Raw genomic sequence first — 12,072 nt, 5'->3', positions numbered from 1 at the left:
TACTCATTTGCTCAATCCTACAATACACACAAAATACTGATAGTTACAGAATTGCTATAGGAATACCTCTACAAATGACAAATTTACTAACTAGAGTTCAATCAAGATTTCTTTAGCTTGTCTTTAAAATACATACAAAGAATATTTATAGTCAAAGTACTGTGTTGAAAATTACTTGAGTTAGTTGGCAGCCCTTTCCCCATCTCTGCTGACTTAATTTTACTTTTTGAATGTGTAAAACCTCAAAGTGGTTATAAAATGAAAAACTCTACAAAAAGGTCCAGAAGGGTTATTCCCTTTTCTTTACCTCTCCACTTTATGCCTTCTGTCCCCTAGAGGTGACCAACTTCACTAGTTTCTGCTTATCCATACTATGCTTGTGTTTGTAAAAATAGGCAGGTACATATAAAAATTCTTACTCTCCCTCCTTTGTTACACCAAACTTGGCAAAATTATAGTAAAACAGCCCTTAAATATATGAAAAAGATATTCTATTTCACTCATAAGAGAAATGTAATGTAAAACTCTACTGAGATACCATTTTTCATCTTTTAGAATGGTAAAAAAAATTCAAAAGCTTAACCCCCTAGTCTGTCGGTGAGCTGTGGAGAAACAGGCGCTCTCAGGCATTGCTACCAGGAAGGCAAAATGGCGCAACTCCCACGGAGGGAAATTTGGCAATATCTAACAAAACCACATATATACATTTACTCTTTGGCCAGCACTCCCACTTCTAGGTTTTTACGCTGAAGATATATCTCTAGCAATACTAAAATACATATGTACAAGGTTACTCATTATGACATTGTAATTACAAACTATTAGAAATAACTCTAAGAGCCCATACATGGGAAATTCACTGATTAATCTTGTTTTATTAACACATGAGACTACTATGCAGCTGTGAAAAAGAACTCTGTGGAGAATTCCCTGGTGGTCCAGTGGTTAGGACTCAGCGCTTTCACTGCTGTGGGCCTGGGTTCTATCCCTGGTCAGGGAACTAAGATCCCACAAGCTGTGCAGTAAGGCCAAAAAAAAAAAAAAAAAAAAAAAGAACTCTATGAACTGATGAGTGATTTTCAAGATATATTAGTTAAGTGAAAAAGGAGAATATATATCATTCCTCAATGATTCTTATCCTCAACAAATCCTCCAAGTCCAGTCAGTCACTCTGTTCTCTCCTTACATGCTACCTCATGTCTTTACTTCCTTCTCATCCACCTAAAAATCCATGATTCATTACTACACTCATTCTCTTGCAACCTTCATCTGACAAAATCCGAACCCCACATGATCTTTTAGCTTTCCTGTATCTTCAACTTTCCCTTTCTCTACTGATTCTTTCCCCTTGGGATTAAAGATGCTCAAGTTTCTCTAATCTAAAAAGTCCTCCCTTGATGCCAAATCCACATCTAGCTGTGGCCTTCCAGTTCTCTTCCCCTTCACAGCCATACGGAAAGAGTAGTCTATATTGGGTATTTTTACTTCCTCACTTCCCAATAATTCCTCAACCCACTTCTATCTATACCACAAAAATGGCCCTTGCCAAGGTGACCATGATGGCTTCCTTGCTCTAAATCAAAGGGACACTTCTCAGTCCTTATCTTACTTGGTCCCCAGCGGTACTTGATAGTGCTGACCACTTCGTCTTCAATGAAACTTTCTTCTTCTGGGTTCTGTGGCATCACCCTCTCTGTTTTCCTTCCTACTCCTCTAGTTGCTCTTTCTTGATACCCTTTGCAAACTCTTTGTCCACTTGGCCCTTATACTGTTGTTCCTTATGGCTCTATCCTAGGCTTTCTTCCTACTATACACACTCCTCGAAGGCAATCACAACTCACTTTCATTGTTCCAATGTATATGCTGCTCACTGCTCCCAAATCAACATCTCCAGTGTGTACCTCATTCCTAAGCTCAGACCCAAGTATTCCAACTCCCTGCCTAGAAAGCACTAGACAACGCATGGGCCTATGGCTCCAGGACATCCATAACCAAGCGTATCGTCTTTTCCTTCAAACTTATTCCTTCTCCAGCGCTCCCTAACTCTGTGAATGATACTACCATTTGCCCTGCCAAATAGAAACTTAACTTTCATCCTTGACTCCTCTCTTTTCCTAACTTTCCACATTCAGTCACTAAGAATTCTGTTAATTCTACCTCTTAAATGTCTTTCAAATTCACTGACTTCTCTCCATCCAAATTACCATTATCTAGGTTCAAGTAACCAATCACCTCTTCCGGAATCACTGACACCATCTCTTAAGTGATCTAGCTGTCCACATTTTAAACTTCTGCAATCTTCATTTTGAAGCCAATTTTAATTAAAAAAACAAAAACAAAAACCTTAACTGTGATCATATTGCTCACATGGTAAAGACCACTTGACAGCTCTCCACTGCCCTTAGGATAAAATCAACAGTCTTCAACACAGCTTACAACATCCTTCATTATGAACATCCCAACCTCATCAACCTCACTTATCATCCTTCTTCCACTTGTATCCTGGGACCATCTGTTCTCTTGAACCAAGTACCCTCTACTCTCTCCTGCATCACTCATATGCTATTCCCCCAGCCTAGGATTTTTTTCTCTCCTTATCTCCCCCAAATCTACCTAGCTCCTCCCATCCATCTTTCAGGTATCAGCCTAGACTACATTTCTCTTAGGAAGCCAAGTTGAGATCTCTCTGGCACATTACGTTTCACTCATTTGTGAAATTTCTCAGAATAATGATGGACATGTGAGAGAGAAGAGGTTGGGGCTGGGGAGAGAACAAATGTTTATTGAACACTATGTTTAAGACTGGAGAAGTGTGATGAGAGTATAAATTGGTACAAACTCCATGAAAGACAATTTTGTTAATATTTATTAAAATCACAGATGGATATACTCTCTGACTACTAATTCCATTTGTAGGTATTTATTCTAAAAATATACACCCACATATGCCAAATGATGTTGCAAGGAATAACACTGTACATACAAAAGACTGTAAGTAATCTACATATCCATCAACAGGGAAAATTTAAATAAATTATGGTACACTCATACAACACAATGCTCTGAAGCCATGAAAGGATTAGATATTAGAAACATCTTGGGCTTCCCTGAAGGTGCAGTGGTTAAGGATCTGCCTGCCAATGCAGGGGACACGGGTTTGAGCCCTGGTCCGGGAAGATCCCACATGCCACGGAGCAACTAAGCCCGTGCGCCACAACTACTGAGCCTGCGCTCTAGAGCCCATGAGCCACAACTATTGAGCCCGTGTGCCACAACTACTGAAGCCCACGCACCTAGAACCCGTGCTCCGCAACAAGAGAAGCCACTGCAATGAGAAGCCCGCGCACCGCAACGGGAGTAGCCCCCACTCGCTGCAACTAGAGAAAGCCAGCATGCAGCAAGGAAGACCTGACGCAGGAAAGAAAGAAGGAAAGAAAGAAAGGAAAGAAAAGAAAGAAAGAGAGGAAGGAAGGACGAAAGAAACATCTTTATGTACTGATGTGGTAAAATCATGAAAGTATATTTTTAAATTCAAAAGTAAGGTACAAAGCAGTAAATATGTTAGGCTAACATTTGTGAGAAAAGGTGAGAATTTTTACATAAAATTTTGCATAAAAATGCATAAAATTTCTCTGGAAGGATACTGAAATTGAATATGTTAGTTGATTCCAGGAAAGTGAATTTGGTGGCTGGGAAAAAGAGTGGAAAGTAGACAATCTTTTTAAACTTTTAAGCTAACTTTAATATAGAAAATTTTAAAAGCCAATCACACCAACAGGCTTTTAGTGAGCCTCTACTAAATGTTCAGTACTGTATTCTAGGAGTTCTCTTTAAGTTTCATGTTGCATTTTTCAAAACTATACAAAGTAGTAAATTAGGAAATCCAGGGAAAAAATTCCCCCAGATAATATAGAGGAAAACATTATAATCAATAACCACAAAAAGGCAGGAGTTTTTACTGTTGATTTTACCTCTTTTATCCCACCCCCCCAACCCTTATTATATAACCTCATCTTAATTCCAAAAGTCAACTCTTGTTAACCGAAATGGGGTCCATATGTGACAATGCGTGGCAAATAAAACAAGGGAAGAAAATGACCATAAAGCATTTTAAAAAGCTGGACGCCATCAAATCAGCATCTCAGGAAACTTTAAAAGCTTTCTGTAAATAACAACAACAATAGCCGTAGCTAATATTTGAGTACCATGAATTTTACAATATACTGAGCTCCGTGCTAAGTACCTTACATACATAAAATAACTTATTTATTCCTCCTCTTAAAACTAAGAGACAAACAGGATGTGTACATTATTTTACAGATGAGAAAATGGATCCTAGAAGTTAAAGGGCTTATACATGGTGATATGGCTTATAATGGCATTTTTATTACTATAGTGGAGGGGGTGAGGGTGTCAAAAAAAGGTGTCCCCTCCAACCTCCAACTAGGAAAGAGGGAAATAAGATAGCCTTTTGAGATCAGGATTGTAAGAAATCAGTATCGTTGAATTTTCCTCTTCCTTGGCTTCCATAATACCATGTTTTTCCACCTCTATGCTATTCTTTCTGTCTCCTCTGGGTAGAGGAAGAGAGGAAACAGATAATCTCTAAATGCTGAAACACCTTGGTTCTTGGTCTTGGGCCTTCTTCTCTCTCCTCCTACTTTTTTCCCCAGTGATATTATCCAGTCATCCAGTTTCATGGCTCTATGGACCACTGGTTCACAAACTTTAATCTCAAGACCCCTTTACACTTTTAAAAATTACTGAGGGGGCTTCCCTGGTGGCGCAGTGGTTGAGAGTCCGCCTGCCGATGCAGGGGACACGGGTTCGTTCCGCGGTCCGGGAAGATCCCACATACAGCGGAGCGGCTGGGCCCGTGAGCCATGGCCGCTGAGCCTGCGCATCCGGAGCCTGTGCTCCGCAACGGGAGAGGCCACAACAGTGAGAGGCCCGCGTACCGCCAAAAAAAAAAAAAAAAAAAAAAAATTACTGAGGATCCCAAAGAATTTTTTAATATAGGTTATCAGTATCTGCCATATTAGAAATAAAAACTGAAATATTAACTTCATTTAAAATTAACATTATTAATTATAACTTTAATTTAATGAAAATAAAATTAATTTCATTTAAAAATAATAAAAAGATAAGCTAACACATTTTAAATAAAAACTAACTATATTTTCCAAGACAAAAGAATTTAATGAGAAGAATGGCATTGCTTTACATTTTTGCAAAACTCTTTTGTCTAGCTTAATGGAAGATGACTGGGTTCTCATATCTACTTTTGTATTCAGTTTGTTGCAAGATGTTATTTTGGTTGAAGTACATGAAGAAAATCCACCCTCATAAAGATAAGTATTATAGTTGGACTAGGGAGCAGTATTTTAACGGCCTTTTTAGATCACTGTAGGTATCCTTCTTTGATACTACACCAAAACTGGACAAATAACGGTTTCTTAATGTTACAATGTGGAATCAGAAACCACATGAATGAGCTGTTGGTATCCTGCTACATTAAAACACATTGGTTGTGGACTTCCCTGGTGGTGCAGTAGTTAAGAATCCGCCTGCTAATGCAGGGGACATGGGTTTGAGCCCTGGTCTGGGAAGATCCCACATGCCATGGAGCGACTAAGCCTGTGCGCCACAACTACTGAGTCTGCACTCTAGAGCCCGTGAGCCACAACTACCGAGCAAATGTGCCACAACTACTGAAGCCCGCGCGCCTTGAGCCCGTGCTCTGCAACAAGAGAAGCCACCGCAATGAGAAGCCTGAGCACCGCAATGTGCAGCAACGAGGACCCAACGCAGCCAAAAATTAAAAAAAAAGAAAAAACAAAAAACAAACATTAGTTGATTTTACATTAGGCCTGGGTCTTTTACAGATGTTTTCAAAACAGTGACTTACGGGGCTTCCCTGGTTGCACAGTGGTTAAGAACCCAGCTGCCAATGCAGGGGACAGAGGTTCGAGCCCTGGTCCGGGAAGATCCCACATGCTGCAGAGCAACTAAGCCCGTGTGCCACAACTACTGAGCCAGTGTACCACAACTACTGAAGCCCACGCACCTAGAGCCTGTGCTCCACAACAAGAGAAGCCACTGCAATGAGAAGCCCACGCACTACAACGAAGAGTAGCCCCCGCTGTATGCAACTAAAAAAAGCCCGCGTGCAGCAACGAAGACCTAATGCGGCCAAAAATAAATAAATTTATTTTTTTTAAAAAAAGGACTCACTGAATTTGAACAATAAAATAAAGTTGACATTTGTTAATATCACTACAGATCTCATCAAAAAGACTTTTAAGAAGTACTGAGAGGCTATCAAGCTCATGGTGGCAGATACAAGTTTTCCTATATTCTTTTTTTTTTTCCTTTGCTTTAAAGCTCAAATTTTATCCTTGGCAACAAATACTGTCAGTTGTTCTTCTTGAAGTGATAGTTTACTTCATTCATTTCAAAGAAAATGTCTGCCAAATACCCATAATTGAATAACCAGTTTTCATCTGCTAGCCATTCTTTCAGATGGTGTTCCATGAAAAAAGTGTCCAGTTGAGCTTGCAACTCAAAACAATTGAACAACTGCTTTTCCTCAAGACAACCGCCAGAGTTCAGTACGCAGCAGCAGTACTTTATGGATTCTTCCCACCTCATAATAAAGAATACTGAAGAGATCTGTATTTAAGGGTTGAAATTTTAAATTAATAAGTTTTATTGTATTATTTTATTGATGTAAAAATCAAGGACATTTTAAGTAAGACTGGCTTTTTTTTGGGGGGGGTCACTGCAAATGCATGGGGTAAATAATTCAATGACTTGGATGCTACTTGCCTTGATTCATGCTAAAATGACAGTAGTTTTACCATTTTTTTTTGCAAATTTTTAAATGAATTAGTTTTTTTTTTGCAAATAATGTCTTAGTATTACTATGAAAGTAGTTTTGACCTCATGAATTCCCTTGAAGAGGTCATGGGGATCCCCAGGGGTCTGCAGACCACACTTTGAGAACTGCTACTATAGACTATTACAATGACTTTCCAGTTTTTATCCCAGTCTATGCTTCTTTTTTTGCCAAACCCACTGGACCCTGTAACAATGATAGAAATGTTTTCGCACTTACCAAAGGTCAAGCCCTCTGCTTCAACTCTAAATCCTATCCCCTCCAACCTTCCCTAGGACGTGGCTCCTTCAGTTATTCTGTCCTAATCCTTTATCAGCAACCACCTTCTCTCTCATCAACATACAAACAACCTCTAGTATTTCTTCCCGTTGTTTTTTTTTTTGCGGTACGCGGGCCTCTCACGGGCCCAGCCGCTGCGGCATATGGGATCTTCCCGGACCGGGGCACGAACCCGTGTCCCCTGCATCGGCAGGTAAACTCTCAACCACTGCACCACCAGGGAAGCCCTCTTCTCATTCTTACAAATCCCTCCTTTGATCCCGAAGGCCCCTCCAGCTACTTCCCCATTTCTCTGCTTCCTTTTGTAAACAGGTCTTTCAAGAACTGTCTACACAACTCAATAAAGCTGGAAAACAAAAACAAAAACAAAATAAAGTGATTCTGAAGGATGGCAGCGAAGGGAATAAAAAAAGCTGTCCTTCTTCCTCCAGTCTCCTGAAATGATTCCTCATTGGTTAAAGCCAACAAGAAGATAGAGGACAAGAGAGACTATTGATACATCTGTGCAAGTCAGCTGCCCAGGTAGTTAGCTGAAGAAAGAAAGGTGAGAAGAAGATGTAGAAAAGCAAGAAAAGGTATCTTTTACAGTTTTGTTAGGGGAATCACTGACCAAAACCACCCACCCTGGCCAGGGGCAATAGTAACCAGCTGCATGAGTTATCTTACAGCAGGAGATCCTGGTAAAGAACATGGAACAAGCTACCACCAACCGGAAGAATTCAGGAGAAGTCAAAAGGAGAGAGGAGACGCCAGTCCATATGTCCTACCAACCTCCCAGAATCCTTCACACTGGAACCCATCTTGGCTGAGTGATGCTCACACCACCAGGAAGGACCCTGAGTCAGAATGATTGGCCAGAGACAACCTGGAAACTAACCCAACACCATAAAACCTGAGACTGTGAGCCACGTGGCAGAGCAGTTCTCCTGGGTTCCCTTACCCTCCTGCTCTCCACCCAGGCACCCCTTCCCAATAAAGTCTCTTGCTTTGTCAGCATGTGTGTCTCCTTGGACAATTCATTCCTGAGTGTTAGATAAGACCCCAATCTCGGGCCCTGGAAAGGGGTCCCCCTTCCTGCAACAGTTTACCCTTTTTACTGCTTACATCCTATCTTTCCTTTCATCTAGGGGAAAAGTTTGTAATAACTGACTAAATAGATAAATAAATTTTCATCACCCTCTTTAAAAATTTTTTTATTTTTTTCCTGCACCGTGTGGCTTGTGGGATCTTAGTTTCCCGACCAGGGATCAAACCCAGGCCCATGCAGTGAAAGCGCTGAGTCTTAAACACTGGACTGCCAGGGAATTCTCTAAAAAAATTTTTTTAAATAGAGAGTTGTCTACTTGCTGTTGTACTCCTTCACCTCCAATTCACTTCTCAACCCCTCCAATTTAGTATCTATTCTCACCACTCCAATAAAACTGCTCTAGTCAAGACCACAGTCACTGTTTTGTCCTCACTTATTCAACCTTTCAGAAGCATTGAGTAGAACTGACCACTCCTTTCTTGAAATACTCTCCTTACACTCTCCTGGTTTTGTTTCCGTTCTACTTCACTGACTCTCTTTCGTGGTTAACTTTTTTTTATCTCCTTAGCTTGTAATCAATTTCTGAAAGCTGGAGTATCTCCAGAGCTAGGTCTTGGACCCTGTTCTCTAAGGCTCCATGGATCGCTGAAGTCTCCGGATTTCTCCCTATAGTCCAGAGCTCTCCCCTGATTAGGACCATCAACTGCCCACCTGACATCTCCACAAAGCTATCCAACAGGCTTTCAAACTTTACAGGTCCAACCCCGATTCTCTCACAAACCTATTTTTCTCCCAGTCTTCTTTCCATCTGCCCTTACTTCTCTAAGCCTCACAGGTGGCAAAGCTGGGATTTAAACTAGGTCTCTGTTGGGTCTTTGTTGCTGCACGCGGGCTTTCTCTAGTTGTGGCGAGTGGGGGTTACTCTTCATACTGGTGCGCGGGCTTCTCAATGCAGTGGCTTCTCTTATTGCAGAGCGTGGGCTCTACGTGCATGGGCTCAGTAGTTGTGGCTCGTGGGCTCTAAAACACAGGCTCAGTAGGTGTGGCACATGGGCTTAGATGCTCCACGGCATGTGGGATCTTCCTAGACCAGGGCTCCAACCTGGGTCCTGTGCATTGGTAGGCGGATTCTTAACCACTGCGCCACTAGGGAAGTCCAAACTAGGTCTTTGCTTTAACACCTAAACCTGTGGGCATTCCTTCATATTGTGCACTGTTACTATAGGTCCCAGCTAAGGTGGCCTTCAGCCAAGTGCAAATTCAGACAGTGCATCCACCTTAACATATTTTTGTATTTGAGTGCCAAATCTTTGGAAATAATAGCTAGAATCCTGTTTTGTGTTCACAGAGGTTTCCAAGTCTGTTGTGGACAAAGTTATAAAACCAGGAAGAGATAGTAGAGACAATATGGGTTGGGTGGAGGCACAGCTAAAAGGAGAAGACCGGCCTTCAACTGTCCACTCAGCATCCACCAGAGCAGGGTTTCTCAACCTCGGCGTTATTGGCATTGGGCGCTGCATAATTCTTTGTTGCACATTCTTTGTTGTACTATGACTGTAGAATGTTTAGCAGCATCCCTATACTCTATTCATTATATGCCAGTAGTATCCTTTCAGTTTTCATAGCCAAAACTGTTTGGACATTGCCAAATGTCCCCTTGGAGGTAAAACCTTGCATGCCCCACCTCCAACTGCACTAAAGGGATGTACTTTATGTTTCAAGGAAATATGGAAAGAAATTCAAAAAAATAGAGTAAAGGATAAATAATACAATATATTTACAAAATCATGTTTTCAAAGACTTTTTAGAGGTATGGGGAAACAATAATGACATAAAAGTATAAAAGGGTTTAGCAAACTGTGTAAATGGTATGAGCTCCACTTTGCAGAAAAAAATTACATAAGCATGAAAAAACACTGGAAGACATAATAATAATTGTTATTTACTGAACTAGCTTATATGATCCAGGCATTGTATTAAGCACTTCAAAAATCATCTCATTTAATCATCACAACAATTCTCAGTTATTGATCCATTTTACAGATCAGGAAACTAAGGGTAACTTGAACAAGGCTATATAGCTGTAGAGAAGATAGGTGTTGAAACTAAATTTATTCAGCTCTAATGCCTATCTCTTAACTAGCATTCTGCTTCATAATACATGAAAGTAATATACCAAACATTAACAATGTTTATCTCTGGATGGTAGAATTAAAACTGATTTTGTTTTCTTCTCTATATTTTTCTGTCGATTCCATATTTTCTACTATAATATTTACTACTTATATAATCAGAAAAAAAATTTTAAGTGAAAGTTGTGAATACCACTTGGTAACATGGAGAAGAGGATTATTATAAAAAAGATACAAAATTCAATGTAAAGTATGATTACAATTATGTAAAAATATGCAAAAGATAAAAGGAAGTATATACATAGTCATTATACTAGGGAGGGGGGAATAACAAGTAATTTTTACTTATCTTTTCCATATTACTATTAATGTAATTATATTTTATAACGGATAAAAGTTTATAATGAAAAGAAAGCAATAACAATCATCTATAATTTCATTAACTCGAGATAACACTGTTAGTAGGCAATGAATTTCTTTCTAGTCTTTTTCTAAGATCAACACAATTACTTACAAACATTAACGTGAAGGAACCAAAGAGAATTCTTATTCAACCTGCAGATGACACTTAGTTGGAGAGGACAGCTAAAAGTTGGATTCAAAACACAGTTCTGAGGAAGGAAAGGGAATGGAGCTAACATTGGGGAGTGTTTCTGTGTCAGACAGAAAAAGCTGAACATCTGGACTGTAGGCCTGACTCCCCCTGGATTGGACAGGACAACATTGGACAAGGTGCTTGGTTTTTCTAAACCTTTTTTTAAATACCTATTTCCTATATACCACCCACAGCATTTCTTTGAAGCTAAAATGCAAGTGTGTGTGTGTGTGTGTGTGTGTGTGTGTGCGCGCGCGCACGCGCGTGCGTGTGTGTGTGTGTGCGCGCGTGCGTGTGTGTGTGTGTGTGAAAACACTTTGTAAACTCTAAATTCCTATACAAAGGTAAGAATCTTTACTGTCCAAGCCAATAGTAAAAACAGTGGTATGAAATTCAATAGTCTTTTTCCAAGCACAAAGGAAATAATATGGCGATAAAACAATTTCTGTGTGACCATGTCAATCACTAATCTTGATTCAGATTTATGTGCCTAATAAAACCGCTGTAAAGGAGAAGTAACCTTCAGGTATGACCTGCAGAGAAAAACTGTTTATGCCTTGAATAGTGCAAAGAGGATTCTCTGCAGGCAGAGAATGGAGAGCCAGTCATCTGCATCTAGGGTGCAAATTGGATCTCTTACCTGCAGCTCTGCTTCCAGGCCCAGCCGTCTGATAAAGGGGTCAGTGACATGGTAGCGCCGCTCAAAGCTCAGGGCACCCCGCTCCTGGGGAAGAGAAACAAACTCATAGATTCATTGATTCGATTTAACATGATTTACTATGTTCCTATTACATATGCAGCATTGTGCTGGGCCCCACAGGAGCTAGAAAAGAGAACAAGAAATTGGCCTGCAGGAGTTTACAATATACTTGGGCAGGGATTAGAGAATAATATCGATAGAAGAGAGGATATAATTAAGCACTAAGTTGTAATTGTTGGGTTACCAAAAAAAAAAAAAATTGAAACAACAAATAGGGAATGTTTCCATACTTAGGTTAGAGAAGGTGGGCATCATCTTTAGGACACATATTGTGGGGTATATATAAAGGAGAAAAATAACTTGAGTGGTCCCTCCAATTCTATGATTCTGTGCCTCTAGGAATTGGTCCTTGCCCTTGGGGCCACGCAGTCTAATGAAATC

At 40.2% G+C, this 12,072-nt stretch overlaps 1 protein-coding gene across 5 annotated transcripts in view; it reads right to left on the bottom strand.

Moving 5' to 3' along the window:
* WDTC1 (WD and tetratricopeptide repeats 1) overlaps positions 1–12,072 on the bottom strand; it is a 72,568-nt gene that overhangs the window by 40,020 nt on the left and 20,476 nt on the right. For all 5 annotated transcript variants that reach the window (XM_079928578.1, XM_079928576.1, XM_079928579.1 and 2 more), the window contains one exon: positions 11,572–11,655. In XM_079928578.1, coding sequence (XP_079784704.1) covers positions 11,572–11,655 — 84 coding nt within the window. The remainder of the gene's footprint in view (positions 1–11,571; positions 11,656–12,072) is intronic.

The sequence above is a fragment of the Stenella coeruleoalba genome (genome assembly GCF_951394435.1).
Source record: "Stenella coeruleoalba genome assembly, chromosome: 1".
Taxonomy (NCBI): domain Eukaryota; kingdom Metazoa; phylum Chordata; class Mammalia; order Artiodactyla; family Delphinidae; genus Stenella; species Stenella coeruleoalba.
The sequence above is the reverse complement of the archived record's forward strand: the minus strand, read 5'-3'. Positions and strand labels throughout refer to the sequence as shown.